Source organism: Malurus melanocephalus, unplaced genomic scaffold (assembly GCF_030028575.1).
Source record: "Malurus melanocephalus ecotype Western Australia unplaced genomic scaffold, MMel_1.1 scaffold_116, whole genome shotgun sequence".
NCBI classification, from domain to species: domain Eukaryota; kingdom Metazoa; phylum Chordata; class Aves; order Passeriformes; family Maluridae; genus Malurus; species Malurus melanocephalus.
The window spans coordinates 1891234-1915487 of record NW_026623348.1 but is presented as its reverse complement, the minus strand read 5'-3'; the positions used below and the strand labels follow the sequence as shown (position 1 = coordinate 1915487).

General features: G+C 39.5%; 2 protein-coding genes across 4 annotated transcripts in view; one reads left to right on the top strand and one right to left on the bottom strand.

Moving 5' to 3' along the window:
• The window catches only part of GABPB1 (GA binding protein transcription factor subunit beta 1), a 19876-nt gene extending 19772 nt beyond the window's left edge, over positions 1 to 104 (bottom strand). The window contains exon 1 of one of the 2 annotated variants that reach the window (XM_057369930.1): positions 34 to 104. The gene's annotated coding sequence lies outside the window, so the exon portion shown is untranslated. The remainder of the gene's footprint in view (positions 1 to 33) is intronic. The other variant, XM_057369931.1, reaches the window with a different exon arrangement.
• Positions 105 to 2980: 2876 nt separating this feature from the next.
• Positions 2981 to 24204, top strand: USP8 (ubiquitin specific peptidase 8). Of its 2 annotated transcripts, XM_057369927.1 has the most exons (20): positions 2981 to 3106; positions 7666 to 7836; positions 8479 to 8623; positions 9114 to 9199; positions 11724 to 11868; positions 12354 to 12411; positions 13144 to 13288; positions 13541 to 13703; positions 14891 to 15035; positions 15226 to 15446; positions 16571 to 17188; positions 18409 to 18498; positions 19099 to 19179; positions 19561 to 19823; positions 20431 to 20643; positions 21116 to 21326; positions 21665 to 21901; positions 22410 to 22552; positions 22923 to 23055; positions 23262 to 24204. In XM_057369927.1, the coding sequence occupies exons 2-20, from the start codon at positions 7733 to 7735 to the stop codon at positions 23445 to 23447; spliced, it is 3387 nt and encodes a 1128-aa protein (XP_057225910.1). In that variant the 5' UTR covers positions 2981 to 3106; positions 7666 to 7732; the 3' UTR covers positions 23448 to 24204. The 2 variants fall into 2 exon arrangements, with proteins under 2 accessions (XP_057225910.1, XP_057225911.1); XM_057369928.1 differs by lacking the exon at positions 18409 to 18498.
• The last annotated feature ends 50 nt before the right edge of the window (positions 24205 to 24254 follow it).

The window sequence follows — 24254 nt, the reverse complement described above, 5'->3', positions numbered from 1 at the left end:
GCGCCCGGCACTTACCATGGGCGCGGGAATTACCTTATTAACACAGACATCGAGGGAAAAGGGGCGCGCGGAGGGATACGGCCTCACCGCCGCACAGCGCGCATGCGCGCCGCCGGGGGGAAAGGCGGGGAAGCGCGGGCTGGAGGGGCCCCGCCATGTTCCGTCCCGCTGCCCGCCCGGCGGGGGAGGGCCGGACCCGCGCTCTCAGCGRTTCGGGGTGGCCTCCCTAGAGGCAGCTAATGGAATAAGAACAGGGGTCGCTCTCATGGGTTACACTGTGCGAAGGGTTGCGTGGTTTGCGTTTTCCGCCTCTTGGCTGCTGAGGCTCTGCTCAGGTGAGGGTGCACTGTCTGAGCGTCGACTTGGCTGTCTTGCCTGCCCGAGGCAGGGCTTTAGAGTTAATCACGGGATCAGTTCGGTTGGAAAAGGCCTCAGATCGCAAGAGTCCAACCTGTGACCCAACACCGCTGTGTCAACTTAGACCATGGCACCAAATGCCAGGTCCAGTCTTTCAACACCCCCAGRRACAGTGACTCCACCACCTCCCTGGGCAGTCTGTTCCAATGTCTAATCACCCTTTCTCTGAAGAAATTCTTAATGTCCACCAAAAGCTTCCCTGGTGGAACTCAAAAATGTCCTCTTGTCCTTTCAATGGTTACCTGGGAGAATAGATAAACTCCCTCCCACCTGGCCGAGACCTCCTATCGGAGTTGTAGAGAGTGATAAAATCACCCCTCAGCCTCCTCCAGAGTGAACACCYCCAGCTCCCTCAGCCCCTTCTTAAAGGACTTGTGTTTCAGGCCTCTCACCAGCTTCATTACCCATCTCTGGACCTGCTCCAGCCCCAAAATATCCTTCTTGAATTAAGGGTCTGAGAACTGAACTCAGTACTCAAGGTGTGGCCTCACCAGTTTTAAGTACCGGGGAAGCTACACTTTGGGATCATAGAGATAGGATTTGATAGGATGAAAACTCGAGTATAGTGTTCAGTCCTTGCTGCTCTGTCAGAGGGCTCTGGCCCTCAGTCTCAGGCTAGTACTAAACCTGACAGCCCAGGCCCTGAAACATTTCTCTCCCAGTTTTGTTTCAGCARTGCAAAGTGGTTGCGCTCATGTTCTCCCCAAAGCTGTTGCAAGTCATAAATCTGCTACCATTGTGAAGTGTGGATCTCATAATCTTCAGGAAAATATACCAACGACAAAATTCCAGTCTGTTATTTTTGAGATTATAGTACCCACTAGCTAATCAGAGGAATACCTTTAACAACATTGTTTACAAAGCCATTCTTATTTGCCTTTGACCTAATGCAGCTTTGTACCAATACCGATATTCCAAGGAGTAACCGTTTGGTCCTGTGTTGTCACCTGTGGACTGGTTTTTCCAGGCGTGCTCAGCCAGARGGCGGCACTAGAGAACAAATCCAAACACCTCAGGGCTGCCACTTGTCACCCAAGGTGTAGAAACCTTGAATGCAGCCTTCAGCACATCTCTTTCGTTGTTGGCAAGTGTCTGTGTCTCTCAACGAGGATTGGGCTTGTCATGTTATGGCTTTTCACTTAGGCAGGAGCAGTAGACACAGAAAATGCTACAATATCCTCACAGGCATGTACCAATAAACAGGATCACTTTCCAGTGTTAGCAGCAGCGCTACAGAAAAGTGAAACTTGCGACAATTTTTCATAGAGGTGAAGAATGCAGTCTGCATTTAGTCCATTAGCACTGTATATCTGTTTTCATTATTATGATCACAAAATAATAATTTTTTTTTTTTTTACAGGATTCACCAAAAGTACATGTAAGAGAGAGACGCTGGATATCTGATGTAGGCAATTCAGAACATATTTCACATCTGTAAAATACTTGGTTTCTACTTCTATATTTTACCCCACTTTAGATGTCATTTTTTTTAGCTAAATAATCTAAAACATTCTATTAAAAAGCACACCAWTTTCTACTGTTTATTTTCTTTATTTATTTAATACTGCTACACAAGAACATACGTGCTGATAGGAAAATGTGTTCTAACCTGAGGCAACCACTGCATATTAATACGTAAATCAACATATTAGCATGTTTTAACAAGCTCCGGAGTGGGGTAAAGCTAATTGCACARGCAGCTCCTCCCCAACACCTTTCTATATATGGCTGGGGTTCGCTCATGTAAGTAAGACCAAAGACTGTATCACACCATTTCTTCATACAAGAGAAATAATAAAAGGGATTCTCAGAGTCCAGTTTGGAGAACATTAATTTGTACACATAGTAAGCACMGACATCAGTGGACTTACCCCTTCCATATTGTCATAACTTTCTGGTATCGCCCCCCCTGGCTAAAACATATAGAGCAGGTCTGAAAAAGGCACTTAGAAGGGTGTTGTGTTATTGATATTCAGTTCAGCTTAGAATTGTTGGATTCTATTGATTTGATGTTAACCTCTCTGCACAGTATAGCAGACATAGAACTGTTCTCATTTCTCGCAGAACCTTTCACATGCCTGATCACTGACACAACACTGCAAGTTAGAGATGGAGGAATTGTTTGAACTTTTCATGTGCCCAATACCAACAGCATTACAACAAGCCATACAAACGCTGGATGCCCTACGAGTATGACAGACCCCAGAGTCCGCTCTCAGTGGCCTGGCCTCGGTAACAAATTCTCCCGGCCCCGAGACGGAGCCAGGCCGGCGGGGCAGCGGCCCAGGGCCGGTGACCTCATGCTCCCCGGGAGCGCTCTCCASGGCGGGTGGGTGGTGTTACACCGAGGTGATCAGCCTCTCACACCGCCCCCTGTTTCACGGCGAGTGTGGGGCTGCTCCCCCGCCCGACCCAGCGGCCGCGCCCCGCGGGGCCCGCAGSACAAAGCTAACGCCAGGGCTTCCCCCGCACCCCCGCGACCTGAGGCGGCCCCGCGGCACCGATAGGGCCGTGACAGTCCCCGCCCCCGCGGCGAGCGGAGGCACGGCAGGAGGGAGGGAGGCAGGGAGGGAGGGACGCTGCCGAGTTCCGCCCTAGCAGTCATGGCCGCGTAGCGTCTCCTCGGCAGCCGCGCTCGGACATGGGCCTGTCCCGGGCCGGGGGGCGGAGGCAGCGAGTCCCCGCGGCGGTGAGTGCTTGGCCGGGGGGCTTGGTGCCGGCGGGGAGCGAGGCCTGCGGGGCAGGGGCACTCCGGCAGTAGCGAGAGGGGCGGGCGCCCTTGCAGGGATCCCCGGGCCCAGCCCCGCTGTGTCGGGGAAGCGTCCCTCGAGAGGCTGCGGAGGACGGGRGAACCGGTCCGGGCCGCCCGGGGAGAATCGGGCCTGGCCCGGTGGGCRGCCGGCGGTTTGACCTTGGGCAGCCCACACCAGCCTTAGCCCGGCCAGGGTGAGGAGCGAGCGGGGCTGGGGGAGCCGCCGCGGAACCCGAGAGCGGCCGGAGGAAGATGGCAGGGAAGCGACGCTTCCCAGAGTGCCGCACTCCTGCGGCCGGCGAGCTGCGGTGTCATGGAGACTGCACAGCCCGGCCGGGCCGCCGCAGCGGTATTGACCGCCCGCTTAGAAACTTGAAGGAGTTTTCTGCCTCTCTCTCACCTCCCTGGCTTCTTATCACCTCTGCTGTTTGCCTACGCCTTGAAAATGTTCATTTATCTAAATAACAAGCGGAMCTATTTGCGTTTTTACATAGATAGAATAACTTTCAAACTTCCTGGAGAAAATCCAGTATATTTTTTTTAAGAAACTTTATAGTGTCTTTCTATCCCCTCGTTATCTGTTAAACCGTTGGATGGATTTCTGTCAAAGGGTTTTCTCACGGTGTGGAGAGAGTCATTGCCAGGCTTGGCGGTGCAGGTTGGTGCGGGTTTCAGCAGGGTGCSTGGCCAGAGAGAGCCCGTGGTGTGTTACTGCCCTGGTGACCGATGGCAGCCAGAAGAATGGTGAAAGTTTGGGTACTCTCCGTGAGCATAATGGGCTTGCTCTAAGAAGCTCCAGTGGTTATAATCATCCTATGCACATCAGTTTAGAGGACCAAGGCCTGTAGTATTGAGTTCCAGAGTATGGAGGAGAGCTAGAGGACTCACAGAACTAAATATGCTGATTGATTGTGTAGTTCAGTCATCTTAAAATTCTCAGTCTCTAGACTCCCACTGATACCAGAACCAACTCTTGTGAACTAAGTGCAGACAGTAAAACTTAACTCAGAGAAAATTGAGTAATTTATCGCTCAAGAGAAATCCATTTCTCATTTGCTCAAGTGCTGGAGACAAAAATAAGTAAGTAAATAATGCTTTATTACATACCTGAATTGATGATGCACAGTACTTAACGTCAGTATTTCACAGTGTTAGTGTGCGTGCTGCTTGCAATGTAACTGCTTCTGTGCATTGTTCTTGCTGTGGTCATTCCACTTAAAGCTTACTCATATCCTTAGTGAAATTGGCATGRTAATTAGATGTTGAAAAACCTGTTACCAACAGGTATGTTTCCCTGTCAGGATAAAACTATCCATTCTAAGTATGTCAAATGCCCGTAAACATACAGGCATGACCTCACATATTCTGGGATATTGGCCTGGTTTTCAGCACTCACAGGTATGAAAAAGGAGCCTGAGCTGTTACTTCAGCTGGGGGTAGAACAGGTCTCAGGTTTTGAGTTTGATCCTAAATTTTAAGAAAAAAGTTGACAAACGTAAAATAGATTGTTTTCTTCTCACAGGATTGACRAATAGTAGATGTAGCTATTACAACTTCTTCAGTTCCTTGTATTCATGGTTTTATGATCCAATTTTCTTTTATGTTGACCAGTTCCAAACTGTGTTTATGCTGGATTCCTCCATTGACACTAGGACAGTTAGGAATCAGATACCTGCAAGAACTTGTGTTCAAAATCAGGTGGTAATACTTAGCTGTGAAGGAGCTGMTTTGAATTTTGAAATCATAGTCTTCCCAAAGCTTGCTCAAAGATGAAGGAAATAAACCATGTTCATTTGAGTATAAGGAAAAATTAAGGTGAAGCACATCTTAAAATTCAGTAGAAGCTTAAGAAGTTTTAAGGGTCCTTATGAGCTAAGACTGAGCAGTCAGCTGGCAGTCAACAGTGATGAATCTGTAGTAACTAAAATCCAGTTAAARGATTTTCAGTGCATAAACCTGAAAATGTTAGTTACAGATGCAAAATTAAGATTCTGTACAGAAGAATGACTTAAAAACTGTGACAGAAATCTCATCAACTTATGACATATGCTGTGTGTAATTTGATTAAGTGGGTGGTTGAGATTTTCATTTTTAAAAAAATTTAAAAAATGTTATTCCTTACCCATTCTTACTCCTTGCATTGCAGCATATTGTATGAACTGCTGTGGGAGGTCAAAGACTAATGCCCCATTCATCAGATACTGTGATTAGAAGGTTATGTTTTGAAAAAAAGTATAGAAATTCCTTCAACTGAGAAAAAAGTTCAGCAGTGMATTTGTGTGGCAATTTAAATACCTGCAGTTATAACCTAGTGACCATGGGAAAACATGGAAAGACAATATTTGTTTCAGGCCAAAGCTCAGAGCTGGCTTCTGTTCACCAGTTCTGCATTTATATAGATGATGTTCCAGAAGAGTTGCCCTTTTCAAGGTGTGTCAGCAACACTTGAGAATTTACTGACATCATTAAATGGTTCATCTTCCACATAATCTTGGGGCTTTTTTTGCTCATATGCACACAGCGCTCTAATGCTATGTGCATATCTTATTCAGACTRCATATTTAGTTACAATATTCTGTCAGAACACAACCAAATGCTGCCATTTAAGATTAAGAAAATACTGGTTACRTAACAGAGCAAACATTGAAGATATATTTGGAAAGGACTTAAAGCTTCAAAGGGAAAGTCTATTTACAGTTCARTGGAGGGAAAAAAAAAGCCAGGTAAAGACATGCTCTGAAGGTAGAATGAGACAAGCAATACTAAAATCTTAATAAGAGTGAGACTTTTCATTATGAGTTTGCAAAAAGTATATCTTTGTTTTAGGCTAAAAGACTTTTAAGTTGGAAAGGTCTTATTTGGGGCAAGGGGGCATCTGTGTTTTGTTTCTACTGAATAYAGTTCTAATGATTTATCTACCTTGTTTTCAGCTCCTAAGTATCTCCCTGAAAGTTAAAATTGAATATAAGACCCCTTATATAGGAAAGACAATGTTTTAAGATGAGTGAGGTATGGGATATATCTTTAATTTTATGAATTAAAGRTAGTATTTTAGGACCTAATTATTTACTTTATAGAATTATTCGGAAACGAGTCTCCTAAGAGAGGATTTTTGACAAGTTTTTCAGTCTTAAAAAGCTGATACCTAATTGGAAATTAGCAAGTACAGCATCTGTGTTCAAGCAGTAAGTTATTTTGTTAGATATTGTTTAGTCTGACCTTGGCGTGCCAGACCTTAAACCGAAGGTTTGTATTAACTTAGTATCTTTGTTTGAGTTAACTTAGTATCTTTATTTGATAGCCAGTTCCTAGAACAACAGTCGACCTGCTCATACTCTGTGCACTGATGTCTCAAGGGGTACAACAGCTATGAGCCTTGGAAGGGATCCCATTCCCACCTTAGTTTCTCATTCTTGACTGCACATGCCAACTGCTGCTGTTGCACAAGCTGTGTACCCTTTCTGCCTCTTCAGCAGGCTGAATTGGCTCAATAAGAGGTTGGAGAAGTAGCAGACCAGTCTGAGAAAAAGGAGGGGAAATTGGGACCACCTCATTTGGTGGCAGTTAGCTACAGATTGATTTTGTCAGGTGAGACTTCCCTCTGAGCTCACTGACTGKTTTTTTTGGTCACACTTGTCATGCTGATCATCACCTGGAAAGTGGAAGGGAAATGCTCTACCTTCACCTTGTCAAAAACCATGTGGTTTTTCTCTACTAGGAAATAACTTAATTGCTGGTATCATTTGAGCGTCTTCCAATGAATCTTCCTTAATTTCTTCACTATTGCTCACATCTTAATGTCTCACCACTTGCTTACAAGGGAGCTCAGTTCCTCCCCTGCCACCCCCAAGGCTAAAATAGCTTACTGTGTACCAGATGCAAAGAGTTTTAGTTARACTGTCTGCAGGAGACTTCATGGACTTCCCTATCTCAGATGACGAGATGTAATAGTCCCTTGTGACCAAACTCTGCTTAACTATTTCATGGCTACCTAAAGAACATTTTCAAATGAAAGCACAAAGTCAGTGGCAYCAAGGATTTGAAGAACTACAGGATATCTAAGAAGTTTCAAGTGGACTTTAATAGTAGCAGCCTTCCTKTTGTCAGCTTCTCTCTTAGCAAGACATTAGAAGTCATTTTTCTAAGGGGGTAATGTGATTTACAGAGTCAGCTAGTTTATGATAGTACACTTGCTGGCATTTCAGTTGAATAAATTTGCTGGATATGATGATTTTGAACATTCTTGAATCAGCATTTCTTCTTATTCTTCTGTTAGCAACATATTGCTGGATGTTCTTGATAAATTGYCTAAAGTGATTTTGAATAATTCTGTCACTTTATGAGGATTAATTTATACTGTTAATTGGTCAGACACTCTGCTAGCTCATGTAAAGTGAGATAAATTAGGTAATAAACCCACACAAGTAACTATAACTACTATATTAAAAGTAATTGGAGTATACTTAGACTCTTCCTACTCTTTTTTCCTTCTCTAGAAAAATATTGATAGAGACTGATAAGAAGCTGTAACATCCTAGGAGGGACATAGGTAACAACATTAACATGCCTGCTGTGGCATCTGTACCTAAGGAGCTATACCTCTCTACTTCATTGAAAGATCTCAACAAGAAGACAGAAATCAAGCCTGAAAAGACAAGTACAAAAAGGTATATATATTACAATTGACTTTGAACTAATATTAGAGGTTCCCAAACAAATTTGTTGTGGAAATTTCCTCCATTATTTCTGCTAGATATAAAAGCTGCAATAGTTCTATGTATGGATWTCAGCTGTCACATTGGATATGCTTCCTGCCTTCAGGTGGTCACTTGCATACTGCTGAAATGTGACTTGGATAGAGGACAATGGCCATGAAAATCTGCATACTTTGAGGAAGGGCTACATAAATGCAAATCCTTACAAATTATAAAACTTTTARCTAGTCTGTGAATGCTTTACCTTTGGCATCTTTAGAAAACCAATGATTTAATTTTGTCTTATTGTGAATTAGTTTTTTCTAGGGAAAAAATGTTATTCTTAGAMGAGAACAGTACCTTTTTCCATATTTCACTACAGTATTTAATTATGGAAGACTTTAAATAAGGCTGGTAAACAAACCAGCAAAGATAAACATCATTTGGAGGAACATGATTGCAATTCATATTTAATGAAAGCTTTATATTAAGGTGGTAAAATCAAATGCTTAATATATGGGGGAAGTCTGTAAACACTTAAAATGGCATCTTGTAATGAAAAGGTGTTTGGGGACAAGTCAACAATCATGTGCTTTACTCCTCTTTTGGTTTCAGTTATGTGCAGAGCGCCCTTAAGATTTTCAAGGCAGCGGAGGAAAGCAGATTGGACCGAGATGAAGAAAAAGCTTACATCCTGTACATGAAATATGTGACTGTTTATAACCTTATTAAAAAGAGACCTGATTTTAAGCAGCAACAGGTATAAAAGCTTTCTGACTGATCTCTTCTGCATTGGTCAAAGTATGAGAAGTACAGAAAATTACACTAATGCACATTTAAAGGATCACACTGGTATTAAGTAAACTGTTTCACTTATGGTGCTATTTTTTTCTTTCCCGTTTTTTGACAAGTCTGGTGTTAATTGTTTTTATAGTTTTCTTTTAATGTATAAACTATATAAGTTGTCAGATCTATGAATACTTTTTCATGAAAAGATATTCCTGTAATTTTTCCCAGTCAGACTTTTTTGGTGAAGTTGTCTTGCCTAGCCTTTATTTATTAGTACTATAAAACAATTTTACTTACAAACACATGCTTGAAAAGAAAACATTTTGATTCAAACCAATTCTTTTTATTGGCATTAATATCATTATAATACCAATTCTCCATACCTTAGTGACTCGTAACATGCATAGATGTAGGCATTGTTAAACTATATATTTATTTGATATGATGCTTTATCATTTTAGGATTATTTTCATTCAATTCTGGGACCTACAAATTTAAAAAAAGCTATTGAAGAAGCTGAAATACTGTCAGACAGTCTTAAACTCAGGTATGTAATACAGTTGCTGGCTAAGACATTGCTCCTTATACCTGGAGCCTGTACCTGTGCCAAGTGCAGGTTTTCATGCTATTTAGTAGTAAGCAATTTCACTTGAGTAAACCATAGGTACCTGAAACTCTTGAGAGCTYAAATTTATTCCCAGAAGTCTTACAAGAGATAATATTCATTGCCACATGCTCCAATAACTTGTCACTTAATATATTGCCTGCTAATCCTGGTAACTTTGATTTGTTGACAATCTCTCCCAGTTTTGTTTACTAACTAATAAAAAGAAACCACCAGGTTTTGAAGTACATACATAGTAAAGGTGATCAAGAGCAATTTCCTTCTCAACCTTTTAATCATAAGGTCATCWGAACCCAAGTATATTAATGAATGTTCCTAATAATCAGGTATGTTAAAAAGTGTTCCTAGTCTGGATTTAGTCCACACTGAGAAATGCCAGGTTTTGATCCTCTAGCCACACCTTTTCTCTGCTGCTTGCAGCCATGTATATGGAATGCACAGTTCTGCCAGTATGTAAATGAGCAGATGCTTTTGGGCACCTGATTGACAGCTGCCAAGTTACATCTTTGTGCCATAAGCTACAAAATTGTTTTAGTTAAAAGTTGTAAGGTAGAGTCTRTCTTTAGGTGCGAGCACAGTACTTTTACTTCCAGCCTTCTCTTCTTGCRTCCTTAGTGACTTTCTCACTCTTCTAACTCTGCAGCTGGGCACATTTCCCTCCACCAGTGCCATGTCGCCCTCTGCTATCCATGGATTCTTGTGAAAGGGTATTTTATGCCCTCCAAAGTGCTTAAACTTATAAAGTTCAGGTGAACCTTGAGTGTAGTTACGTGTATGTGAAAAGGGACTTGGCAAAGATCTCATCATACTGTGTGTGAAACAATCTTTRGATTTTCATTGTTTAGGTGAGTCTTAGAATTCTAACAGAGCTACAAATTCACTCTAAGAGTAAACATTGAGAGAATTATAGAAACCCAAAACATAGAGACTTATTTATGAAAGGAACAGAGTTTTGAAGTTGACGGAGTAACTTTTAACTACTCGGGCAAAATGTATAAATATTTAAGGGTAATAGAAATGAAACATGACTCCTGTGTAACTGCAGAAGAGGTTTCAAGGAAATTATTTGTATAATTTCTTCCCCAGGCAGTAGGCCAGCAAATAGTTTGAATTCTAATTGTTAACTAGAAGTGGAGCTGCTGAAACTCCACTTGTATAGGGGCAGGAATACCTACATGAATGACCTACTATGTGCTTCAGGGAAATTGATGGGTAAATATTTCATACTGACCAACTTAAACTAAAACCTGAAATATGCTTTAGTGTCATTAACTCCAAGTGGGAACAAAATGCTCAGTTCTAACTCACAATGCCTTTGCCAAATAAGAAGCCTGTTTMAAAAAATAAAATTACAGACTTGCTGCCTCCTTCCTGTTAGTGGCCAATTAGTGCAGTAGACTTGGAAGTGGAATTTGATTTAATGATCTAGTTTATTAACACAGTATTTTTGAAATGAAATACAGCTGTTTTGTCATTGTTACTTTAACCTTCATTACACAACATCTGATTAAAATGAGCAATTACTAACACAGTTCAGTGTTCATGTTTCACTTYTTGGTTCAGTCATCCAAATTGTTAGGTCAAATATTCTTTTTTTGTTTTATGATGCTAGTAACCCTTAAACTTCTCAGCTGTATTAAATATAAGTGAATACTATTGAACAATGAYGTGACTATACAAACCTCCAGTGGGTGATCTAAAAACTGTAGTTTGGACATCTCTGGTTTATAATACCATGATTGTTCTTCCAGTGGCAGAAGGCTGGGGGGCAGAGTAATTTTCAGGTCTGGGGCTTGGCTTTATGGAAGGGACAGCTGTATGCAAGACYTCAGTCCCTCAAAACTCCTGAGTGTAGACAGTTCTTGCTTTGGCTTCTCTGTAGGCCCAGTGTTTGAAACAAGCACCAGGCACATAGGTGAGCACATCATGGATTTATGGAGTCAGCTTACACTCTGAAGGTGTACTGTATAAACAGTTCTGATCCCATTTCTCAGAAAAAGAAGATCCAGATAAGTGAGCTACCTAACTCCTCACTGGTTCCATTGCAAAACAAAATAAAATACCTGGGATGACTGTTGTAATATACTGGAGTTTACCTGTAAGTCACCAGTACCTGCCCTTTTCTGTGGAAAACAAAAAATTTGTAGAGATAGCATAGCTAAGTATGAGCCCAGGTTTAGAGGAAAAAAAATAGCTTTACAATCAGTGGCTATGAAATAGGATTCAAACCAGGATTTAACAATAAGAAAACCAAGCCAAAAGTGAGGGAAATAAGCCCATGTAGTTAAGAAGGAAAATGGAGTTTGATGRTTTGTTGACAATACTTAAACTTTTTAAGATACTATTTTAAAATTTCTGCCTGAAGATTTAATGATTTTCATATTAATAATCCAAGGTTAGCCAAAAACACAATATTAAAAAAAAGGCACATTTTTCCCCCCAACAGATATGAGGAAGCTGAAGTTCGGAAAAAACTTGAAGAGAGGGACAGACAAGAGCTGCAGAAAAAGCAAGAACCAAAAGATGATGGAAAGAGCTCAGCCAAAAACTCCTCAGAAAGTGCTGTGGATTCCAAAGGAAAAAGCCAAAGGGTAAGTGAAGGTGTTTACAAACTCTCTAATTCAGTCTAAATGTATAGTTTCAATCTATAATTTGRTTTCTACTTGTAGTTATTTCCAGTTCAAAATCAGGGTGGAGGGCTTTTTTTTAAATTAACATACACTCTCCATAACCCTTCTTTGACATTTCTTTAGAATATTTTAAGTCCTACCAGCCTCCGAGTCTTGTATAAGATGGACTGACCTTTAACATAAAGTCAAATTCTATTTTATGCTAGAATTAGCATGTGCAAGAAACTCAAGGTAATGGTGATAAACTGATGCTAAGGATAACGTCTCCATTTTAGGAGAAGGTTTTGAGCTTCTTTTGAGCAGAAGCAGCTCCCTTGTGCTGTGTTTCTTCCTGTGGCGTAACTGTCTGACCAATTTCCTTCAGGCTCTGTGAGATTCATTAACTGTTGGTTACCTTGGTTCTGAGTATTACATGTTAAACTTCTTTTTTTTCCCTTATGACACAGATCAATGGAGAGACGAAGCATTCACTGGAAAGAAAGGATCAGTCTGATAGCCTGAGTGGTAAGAGATGTGATGCTCACACCAATGTGAAGAAGGTTTCTGTATGACTGTGCMCTAATCACCTCACAGCTGCAATTCCTCTCAGCAGCTATTTCACAGTTAAAATAATTTAATGGAATTCTAATGTCCTGCATTTCAGTTATAACAAATTAGTCATTAATTAAGCTCTGTATTGAAGCCCTCATTACTTCTCAGAAGCTTAGAAAGCTGTAGTTAGTTTTTTAACTCTTCAGTAATTAGTTGAACTAGTCCTGAAGTKGTTAGGTTAGAAAGAAAACAGCTCTACAGCTGATAGGCTGGGCTGAAATATGACAGCTTACTCAGTGAAATAGGAAATTTTTCTGTTCCCCTCACAACCTTCTGCTTTTTGTTCTTGTAATAAGGATGTGAAAATGTTCTCTAGAGGTCTTAAGAGGAACATCTGCAGCATGCAGTTCACAAATTCTTGCCTATATAGCTTAATTTAAATGAGACCATGATRAGTTAAACTTGTCTATCACTGAAATGTTCAGTATTGTCTAATTTAGCAGACCAGGTGCAGATCACTACAGCAGTGGGAACAAAAGGTCCATGCTGTTTATTCTTTTATGTCTCACCTCCATGACTTTGTGGGACTTTTTAGTTGTTTCATCTGTTTGCAGTCTTGATTGCACCAGTCAGATACCACAGCCATTCATTGCTATCTCCATTTGTAATGTAGCTTCTTACATGTCATTGCCTCTCTCTTTCAAGGAGCAGTCACGCCTGAGAAACTGTTTGCAATGATGTCAGACAAAAGTATTGAATTGCTTATAATGGATGCTCGAAGATTGAAGGATTATCAGGAATCCTGTATTCCAMAATCCATCAGTGTCCCAGAAGAAGCAATCCGTCCTGGGTATGAAATGATGTTGAATGATAATGAAGTACTTAATTTTCTAAAAAATTACATGCTTTTAAAGCTTGTACATCTAGTGTCAGAATCCCTGCTGTGTACTAGGGGGTGAGWTGTATCTGYACAGCTCYRTTCTTGYATGTACTGACTTCAAGRCAATTTTTATCCAAGCACATAAACWTCTATGGATTATATATTGTTGGACATAATGTTTGCTTGTACATGAATCTTTAAATGCATGTTAATACATTTCAGAGATACTGCTAATYTGATTGAAGCTAGACTCCCAGAGGATTCTAGAGATTCATGGAAGAGGAGAGGACAGTTTCATTATGTGGTACTGCTAGACTGGTTTAGTTCTGCTGAAGACTTAAAGCTGGGAACAACTCTTCAGAGCCTGAAAGATGCACTTTTTAAGGTTGGCAGATTTAATCTTTTAATTCATTAATTAATTCATCTTAGTAAATAAGGTCTTGAAGCACCTGTATTTACGAAGTATATGGAGGCCTTAATGATACTTCAGTTGGTTGAGTTTTCAAAGCCTGCTTGTTTTGATAGCAGAAGTGTAGTTTGAAGTTTCACATTGTACTCTAGTAGAAGACAGTCTCATTTATTAAAGAAGTAAACAGCAGAATGATTCAACTCACCTCCTCAACAACTGGCTCATCAACTTAGAGTTCTTTGCTGACAGAGATATTTGAGAAAGTATTTTTAGTACTGTTTCCCAGAAACAGTCCCCCTCTCTCCTGTACTATCGACAGYAATTCCTTATCCCTGGGAATTGGGGGCCACCTGCTCAGGCAGGCCAAAGAAGGGCAGCTGCTTTGGAGTCCTRTCAGCCAGGTACTTCCTACAATGGAGGGGCTTCAATGAAGGAGGCTCCTGAAATATTTTGAGTATGGTTACTGCATCTTTTAATGCAACTTTTAGATAAACAATTTAAATTTGAGTTTCATCCATGCAGGAAGCTTATTGACTCCACAGTGTGCAGATGCCTAACATTTTCAAGTCAAACTCTGGCTATGGCTGTGCTGTCCCTCCTCTCTATAGAGGTGGCTCCAAATCTTTCTGTTACCTTGACATTCAGGACCGGAGTTCAGAGATAGTTCAGGCAGTTCTCCCTGTTTATTGGTTTACAGAATATTCTCTAAACCCTCTTTGTCTTTTTCATCTATAATACTGAGGACATCAGGAGGAGGGCAGTTGGAAGCTTGAACTCTCAAGGGGTTTCAGAAAGTAAATGCTWTGCTTTCTAAAGCACTAATCCGTGAGCAAACATAGCAGATAAGAAGCAAATATTGTAATAAAAATACTTTTCAGCATGGAGGATTGTTATGTTAAGTAGCAGTAAGTGGTTCTTTCTGTGCTGGAAGTATTCACACCCTGGCAGAGCCAGGAACCCAGCTGTGCTGGGCATTCTCCAAACACAAAGAGGTTCCCTATTTTTGCAACCTCTTTAATTCATGTTAAAAATCGTGAAAATAATTATTCAAATCTCTAAAAATCATTCAATGACCCAACACAGAAATTTAAATAACACTATTAAGCTGTAAAAGTTTTCTTTCTATTTTTAAATTAATTAACTTTTAACTTTTTTCCATACAGTGGGAAAGCAAAACCATACTGCAGAATGAACCTTTAATTCTAGAGGGAGGTTATGAAAACTGGCTCCTTTGTTTTCCTCAGTACACAACAAATGCTAGAGTAACTCCACCCCAGCATGGCAGGACGGAACCAGTGACTGTTTCTTGTGAGTATAAAGGATGACACCCCACCAAGCATTTATAGTTATGCCTGAGTTTTCAATTTATTTAGGTGTTTTTAGGGAAGTGTAGTTCTGACTAAAAACTGAATTTTGGGGTGGAATAGGGGGGTGTTTGTTTTGCTTCTGTGGTTTTGAAAGCTCTCTTATGGCTTCCTGTTGTGCTTCCCTCCTGCAGTGGATTTTACATATCCATCTCTGGAAGAGCCAGCTCCCGTGCCTCCTGTTGCTGCTGTAAAGCCATGTCCAGCAGAAATGATTGAAAATGAAGAAATGGGAGATAATTTGGAAGAGAGACTAAAATCACTTAACAGACCAAACATAGAGGATGCTGCTGTTCCAAAATCTGACAGTTCATTTATAGTTAACCCAGTGTCAATTACAAGAAGTATCCCTGAGGTAAGCTTTTTTACCTGTTCCCTTTTTCCAGTTAGTGGATGGTTAATCTCTTAGTGACCCACCACACCCAGAACTCTCAATCCATAAGTAAACATRTTCAATACATTTGTTTAGGCCATGTACACATATTGGCACAGAGACTGTTGGTGGTCTGTGAAGCTGCAGTGATTAATCTACAGARTTATATGAAACTAAATACACTTAACAGAATAGCAGAACTTTTCATCAGTGTTTTTACATGAGCAATTCAAGGTCAGCAATTGATCTTCAATTCAGAAAGTTTAGAAGCAAACTTTCTACTTAAAGCACATAGGATGAAATACAGAGAGGACAGTTAAGCCATGGCTTATCTTGGTTATTCCACAGGTCTGATTTCCAGCCACTGTAACTTCATTGAAATAATAAAACATTTACRTGTTTTGTCACTGTTGGTGCAGTAGAGAAAGTATAGGGATTTGTTTCTTCCTTTCATGTGAATAAAAATCTATAAAAACACCTTTGTAGAGTTGTTATCCTAAAATAATACTTTCCTTAGAAGATAAGGCAAAAAGCTCTTCACTTTTACCCTTCTAGATGGAGCCTTTAATACAGATTTCATTCAAGAGACCCTAAACTGTAAAATTTAAAGACCTTATTTYTGTTTGTCCCTGAACCAGATGAGCTTTTATTTCTCCAGAACATTCGCTTCAGCACCAAAAACAACCTACTGCCCTTGAGAGGAGCATAAGCCATTCTTAAATACTCTTTCCCATCAAGTAAATCTGCCTTAAGCACATGTTTTGTCACGAGTGAGACGGCCAAGCTCAAATTAGGCTGTTTGATTGCCCTAAAATGTTCACCTTTGAAASCTCAAAAATAAAGGGTTGTGGTAATCAGTGCATAATGCTGTCCTTATGAATATCTGGGGTTTGTTTATTAGTTCACATCTGGAATAAATACCTAATTTTACTAATAAGCAATTTGAATGAGCAGATTTAATGAAACTGAAAGATCACTCTCTGGCAGAACTCAACTTTATATCATGTTTATTCTCTTAKAAATCTCAYTTAGGAAGAGCCTAGCTAAGAGAGCAGTAATTGCTGTAGTGAATTGTTGTACTACACCGTGTGTTCTGTGTGTTACAGGTGGATCGTACTAAAAAGCCTTCACTAAAAATCCTTGATGATAACAGACCAAAACCTCCAGGTACAGTCAGTGACAGCCAGGCTGGTGAGAATGGAAGAATAGTYCCAGACCGCTCCACAAAACCCGTGCGTGATACAAGCAGTGCTCTGACAGAAGAAGAAAAAAGTCGGGTCCATGCAGAAACTGCTGCTTTGTTAGAGAAAAACAGACGGGAAAAGGAACTGCGGGAGAGGCAACAACAAGAACAGAGAGAGAGACTCAAGAGAGAAAAAGAAGAACAAGAACAAAAAGAAAAAGAACAAGAACAAAAAGCAAAAGAAGAACAGAAGGAAAAGGAACACAAAGAAAAATTACAGCAATCCAAGGAGGACAGAGAGCAGAAAGAGAGGGATGAACAAATAAAAAGAGAACAGGAGGAAAAGGAACTAAAAAGAGCACACAGAGAAGCAGTTGAAGCAAAAAAGCAAAATAAAAATGAACCAGAAAACATTGGTGCAAAAAGGATTGAGATTGACAGAATACCTGTGGAAGAAAGAGAAAAGGGAACTCGAACACCAGAAACGCAGAAACGGGCACTGGGTGATGCATCTCAGACCTTTGTGACTGTTCCAGGCAAGGTTAGTGAAAAAGAAAATCATCATCAAATGTGAAGTAGTTACGCACTCAAATCATCCTGAACAGTCTAGTTTTAATCTAGAAATTTAAAATACTTAATCGGATGTTTATTTACACTATATTTTACATAAAAGTAGAGGAGAGAGCTAAAACCAAGACAAATAGATTTTTTTTCCAAGACAAGCTTCTTTCTTGCTTGTAGGTGGGCAGCATGAAATTCCTAGAGGATAATAAACTTCCCACTCATATGGAGCTAGAAGGGATGATGGTTCATAGGAGACTGCAACTCTGTTTCAAAAATAGAAGCCTGTTGGTATTTGATCTCTTGTACCAGCTTGGTACTGTATGGGATGTGAGGGACACAATGGTGTTGTCAGAAGGAATCCTTTAGTGCCCCCAGCTGTAGAAACGCTGACAGAACAGGATTGTTTTGCCTGGCACAGGAAGTAAAGCAACAMCCTTGTCTAGGATTTTTGCTGAATATGCTCCAGTTCCAAATCTTGAGGGGAGAGGAGGAGTGTCACAGTTCTTTCTTTCCTCATTGAACAAAACTGCAAAATTTCTCAATGGACAAATCATCTGATCATAGAACAGGAGCCACTTGTGAAGCTGAGTTAACAATGGAACAGATGTCTTTTAAAAACACTTCTCAAGAACATGCATTAGGATATTTTTCTCTGTTCTTGCAGTTGCAGTTGTTATTTGATCAAGCTCTGATGGTTTAATCCAAATGCACAAGAAAGCCAAAATAAATCTTTCTGTGCAACCTTAGCACAGTCATTTGTGAGCTTTTGACTGACAGAGCAACTTCACATAATCTCAAAATTATGGCCTATGATCAWCCAAATTCATGTTGGCTTCACAGTTTGTGTTTTTCATGGAGAGGTTTGGCCAGTGAGGAATAGAAGGGTTAAAAGCCTGAAATTTAACAACAGATTTTAAACCCCACAACTGTTAGGGGGAGAAAGTAGTATWAGTAGAACTTCTGTACATTATTTCTGAGCTGCTGAAACTGCAGAACAAACTTAATACAACATTTAGTGTCAAAAACCAGTCCAATGAATTGTCTATAGCATATAGAAAGAATAAAATTTAGCTGCTTTAACCACTGTTGTGGTACATGCATTTAACAACTAAAGAAGAAAGTATAACTCTGCTTTATCAGCATTCTTTACTGACATGCCAGATGAAAATTSAAGCCTTCTCTCAAAATCTTTTGCAGCAAACGGGGGTTAAAGGACAACCAGACAGTGGAGCTCAAAAGCCAGGACCCCTTAGAGAGGATTCTGAACAAGATACTGAAACACTTAAAGTAAATACAAATGTATTGTATGTAGCCAAAATAATCAAGCGCAGATGCTTTGTGATTATTATGTTAAATTCCACCTCATTTCAATTTTCAAAGTCATCTTAAGACTGCCATGCTTACAGTGCTCGCTTGCTTTTTTTCATTTGTCATATCAATATGAAAAGATTCTTGAAGCTTTCATTAGAAGTTTTGATCTGTTTCTGATGGCATTAACAAGCATTCTCCACACATTCTTCATCTCATGCRTACATCTTGATGTGCTACTTTGAGAGGGGGAGAAAAGTTCAACCTTACATGTTTAACAAAAACACATGCTCCTATTATTTCCTAATTCTTCAGGGAAAAAAAAAGTTTTGAGACTTTTGTGAGACTGGTTGGTTTGTTTTTTTTGTTTTTTTCTGAAATGTGTCAACAAATGGTTTTTGTTTAGATTGAGTGATRGGAAATACTAAATTGCCATTACAATACATTGTATTTCTATCTGTAGTTAAGGATTTATTGTACTGTTTGCAGTGAATCATGTAACTCCATCGACAAGTCACAGGCAGCTTGTTGTTCTGCATAGGTAACTGTACATRCCTTACTTTTCTCTTTGTTTATTAGTCCCAGCGGGAGCCTTTAATGAGAGCACGAAGTGAGGAAATGGGAAGGATAGTCCCAGGGCTGCCAGCAGGTTGGGTAAAGGTAACTCCTGATATGAAACTTAAATTCTCTTGTGTGGTTTTGTCCTGYATTTCAATTGTGTCTAAGTTAGATCTTGTTTTGTTATTTTTCACTCCCCTTCAACTTTCACATCGTTACTTTCTGAATTTTAATATTATTTGTAATGAAACTAGGACAGTTMATCTGCTGTTCCTGGTATTAAGTAGTTGCTGTTTAATAGTCATTTCAGTGAAAGTTCTCCCTTACACTAAATTTAATCTGTTCAATGTTGACGCCAGTCATAATATTAACATCCCAATGTCTGAAAAACTCACGTGCTTTTCTTATAGTAATTTATAAATAGGTAAGTTAAAGATGGACTTTCACTTGAGTTTGAAACTATTTGTTTTTTTTTCTACCAAGTTCCTGGATGAAATCACTGGAACCTTTCGTTACTATCACTCGCCATCAAATACTGTTCAGATGTACCCACCAGAAATGGCTCCTTCATCCACTCCTCCATCAACCCCTCCAACTCGCAAAGTCAAGCCAAAGGTGACKGTTGAACGAGAGAGAGAACACTCCAAACTGAAGCGCTCCTACTCTTCACCAGATATAACCCAAGCCATTCAGGAGGAAGAGAAGAAAAGAATTCCTGTAACTCCTGCGGTCAATCGTGACAATAAGTATGTTTGCTAAGTTAGATCACAACTCGGGCAGTATCACAGCACATAGGACATCCTTTGTGTTTAACCGACTGAAATTCGTTAATATTTTCTAAGTGGGTTTGAAAGGATGCAGGAGTGATAGACTGAAATTCTGTTGCGAAAGTTCAGTGTATAGAGCAGTTACCTTTGAGATATCAATATAATAGTTATATATAAGCAGGAATTTCAGCAGTCACAGTATTAATTGGATGACAGTTGCATTTTAAGTTTTGTTATTTCTATTGACATATTAAATTGCTATCTTCTGACAGCTGAGAAATGCAGAAGTTTTCAGATTTTAAACTGTTTTAAATAAACAGCTAATTCTTCATCTGTGAATTAAAGAAATAAAACAAAACAGGAAAAAACCCATAAATCTGGTGCCTAAAATTCRTCCTCATTATTAGGCCAGTGTATATGCATTTCTCACTATTGCATTGGCTGGTTTTATATATCCTAAATGATGGTGTTTGGTGCCAGGATGGTCCAGTCCCTGTGGGTGGTGGAGTGAGTTGGGGTATCTGTTGGTTTATGTGTGTAGCCTTGTCAAGTTTGACACTCCTAAACAATAATTTTTTGCTTGCAGACCTGTCTGTTACACTAAAGCAGAAATTTCCAGACTCTCTGCATCGCAGATTCGGAATCTTAATCCTGTGTTTGGTGGATCGGGACCAGCTCTGACAGGACTTCGTAATTTAGGGAACACTTGCTACATGAATTCCATATTACAGTGTCTGTGCAATGCACCTCACCTGGCTGACTATTTTAACAGAAACTGTTATCAAGATGATATTAACAGGTAACAATCTCTCAGCTGCCTTTATACTTGCCAATTCAAAAAGATCATTTAGTGGGGCTAAAGCGGGGCGGGTGGTAGTTTTTTTACCTAGGAGACAAAGGGTAACTTTTAGGCATCTTGACATTATTTAAATTTGTGTATGTCACTAAATAGGTTTTACTGGAGAGTGATACTTAAATTATGGTCACCACATTCATAAATACATGTGTAGTACAGTCTCCTAAAACCAAAATGAGTATTTAAATACTTTACAAAATATGCTGAAAACAGCTATACCTTCCRTCTTGAATATGGAACCAAATTACAGTGCTGTCATAGTGTGTACATGTCATAGATGAAAATTTTAACTCAGTCTAACAGCCAGCCCTTGGTCCTAAACAAATTATTCTAAAAGTGGGATCATTACTTCAATTAAAAACAGTACTATTAAAAAAGTTATTTGAATGACTCAACTTTTTTTTGTCTTTTATAGATCAAATTTCCTGGGGCATAAAGGTGAAGTGGCTGAAGAGTTTGGTGTAATAATGAAAGCTTTATGGGCAGGACAGTATAAATATATCAGTCCAAAAGACTTCAAAATTACAATTGGGAAGATTAATGACCAATTTGCAGGATATAGCCAACAGGACTCCCAAGAACTGCTTCTCTTTCTAATGGATGGCTTGCATGAAGACCTAAATAAAGTAAGCAAAACACTTAAATAATTTATCTGTCAGATAATCAAGGAAAATAAATTTCTAGAATGCCTTCTTATTCTGTAAGAAGATTATGTTATTGCAGCCTTTTATAGAAAGAAATATGAGTATTTGGAATTAAAGTAGGAATTTAGTGTGAAACAGTATAAGGTACTGGAGGGAGTCACAGAAGAAGCCTCACTAGATAAGAATTGGATGGCTACAGTGATATGTTTAAATGTTCTTGCAAATATTCAATAGTGTGCTTGCCTATAGATGAGACTTTTTTACATGTATATGTGTGTATGTTAATATAATGCTATGGTATTTAAACTTCTGCTATCCAGGCTGACAACAGGAAAAGATACAAGGAAGAAAATAATGATCACCTTGATGACTTAAGAGCAGCAGAAGTAGCCTGGCACAAGCACAAACAGCTCAATGAGTCCATAATTGTGGCACTCTTCCAAGGCCAGTTCAAATCCACCGTGCAGTGTCTGACGTGTCACAAGAAGTCCCGAACCTTTGAGGCTTTCATGTATCTGTCATTACCGCTCGCCTCCTCTAGCAAATGTACTCTGCAGGTATGGGGAGCTGGAGAGAAACAGCTCCTGAAGTGAAAACGTTCCTCTGTCAATTGATTRTGATGCTGCTTCTGCTCACMCTCTGGTTGAAGGGGTTGGTCAGCRYTCCGCTTAATTTGCACTAACCCGAAACATGAACAGATCTGAATCTGCATTATTTTTTAATTMTTCTAAAGTTTAAAGAAATAGGTCATCCTCTAAAAGTTTTAAATTGGAAGCAGAATGGAAATACTGAAGCTGCGTTGGCAGCATGTATTTTATTTGCTTTGGTAGGTCACATTGTAAGTATTCTGTGGTTTTAAACATGTTGTCTGTATATTTTGAAGGATGCTTTTTAATATCTGCAGTAAAATTTGCTTCCACTCATAGATTTAAGTCATTTTTCCTTATTTTGTGAAATGTAGGATGCAAATAACCGATGCAGGTTAACAACCTAATGGGAAACACATTTTTGCTATACTTCCATAAATGCCTGCCATTCACAACCTCTGTTTGTATTTTGTTTTAGGAATGCCTTAGATTGTTYTCCAAAGAAGAAAAGCTCACTGATAACAATAGATTTTACTGTAGCCATTGCAAAACTCGAAGGGATTCTTTGAAAAAAATAGAAATTTGGAAATTACCACCTGTTCTTCTTGTGCACTTGAAACGGTAAGGAAATGGTGATTGGTGAATATTAATTCGAGTGAAATGACCAGGGTTTRATGGAGCTGGATTGTTCCAGGGCAGTAGCTGACCATGTTTACTTAGAAGAAGTTACAGGTGTATTACCAGCTGTAATGGTGCAAGAATTTTATTCTCATCTGATGCTTCTTTTATAAGGCTGTGGTTCCTTTCACGGCACTTTTATAACTGACCTCTTGTTACTTGTGCTACAAAACACATGGGCAAGCATTAACAAAACTGGGGACTTTAGCTGACATCACATCATGGTTAAAAACAGGGAAAACAAGCATGCGTAATACTTCTAAATAGTGTGTGAAGAACCTGTAAATTTTAATGATGCTTTTTAATTCTCTAGATTTTCCTATGATGGAAGATGGAAACAAAAGCTTCAAACTTCTGTAGATTTTCCATTGGAAACCCTTGACCTTTCACAGTATGTTATTGGTCCAAAGACTTCCTTGAAGAGATACAATCTGTTCTCAGTATCGGTGAGTAACCGTGTCACGTTTCAAAATCCAGCTGCACTTTATGCCAAGTATCAGGGTAGCCTCTGATTCAGCCAGGTCKCCAGGCTGCTTTCTAGTTGCAGATCGTGTTCTAAAAACAATGATTGTTATCATGTTCTAGATTATTTCCCTAATTAGGGAAGCAATGGCAGCTTTTGAGGCCGCTAATTCTTGTCTTACGTTCACAGAATCATTACGGTGGGCTGGACGGGGGGCATTACACAGCCTACTGCAAAAATGCTTCAAAACAGCGCTGGTTTAAGTTTGATGACCATGAAGTGTCTGAGATCTCGGCATCCTCAGTGAAGTCCTCAGCTGCTTATATTCTCTTTTATACTTCYTATGAACAGCGAGCAGTGGATATGGCCACGTAAAGGAATGTGGGTTAAGAAAACTGGTTTTCTTTCTTCAAGAGCAAAGTAGGCCTGGGAATGCATATCAATATGCAAAACTACACCAGACATAGTCACTTGGAGGTGTGGGAGGGCTGCAGCAGGGTGTCTGCCAGCAGGGTCCGCTCGGGCCCGTAGTAGTGCTTAACAATCAGAGACTGAAGAGTAACGCTTGTGGTCATACTGCCATCTGTGAAACCATTTACAAGCATACTTGCATTACTGTTTATTTAATAAAGAACTATATTTTTAGTCTGCTCCAAAATTAAATTCTAGCTTAGTCATCTGAAATCTATTAACAAGTAGTTAAAAATGTCTTAAAATCCCAAGGCATATCTTGGTTTATTTTTTTCTTTCACTGTTAATGGCCTTTTCACATTTCTAACCTTAAGCTTGATTCTACTGTGAATACTCTAGAACGATGTAAACAGTTAGGAATGTAAGTGTACATATTGATTGCATACTTGCACATCAGAATTATGTATATAATAAAATGTTGTCCTTTTTGTGAGAATCTCTAAAACTCAGAGGATTGCGTTTATTTGCCAGCTCTAAGTAATTGCAACACTACTTAATAAAAAAGCAGAGCTGTATTATTTTTTTCTGTTAGCTTTTGTCAATTTTTGTGCACTTCAGAGTTATTCTAAACAAACAAGATTTTCCTTTTTAATTTTTTAATATAAATTTTCATGTACACATGCATTAAGAAATTATTTAAAAATATATCCTGTTAAATGTATGTTTGGGTTTGGTTTTTCATTCTCAGCTTGTTGTGTAATGATCAGGACT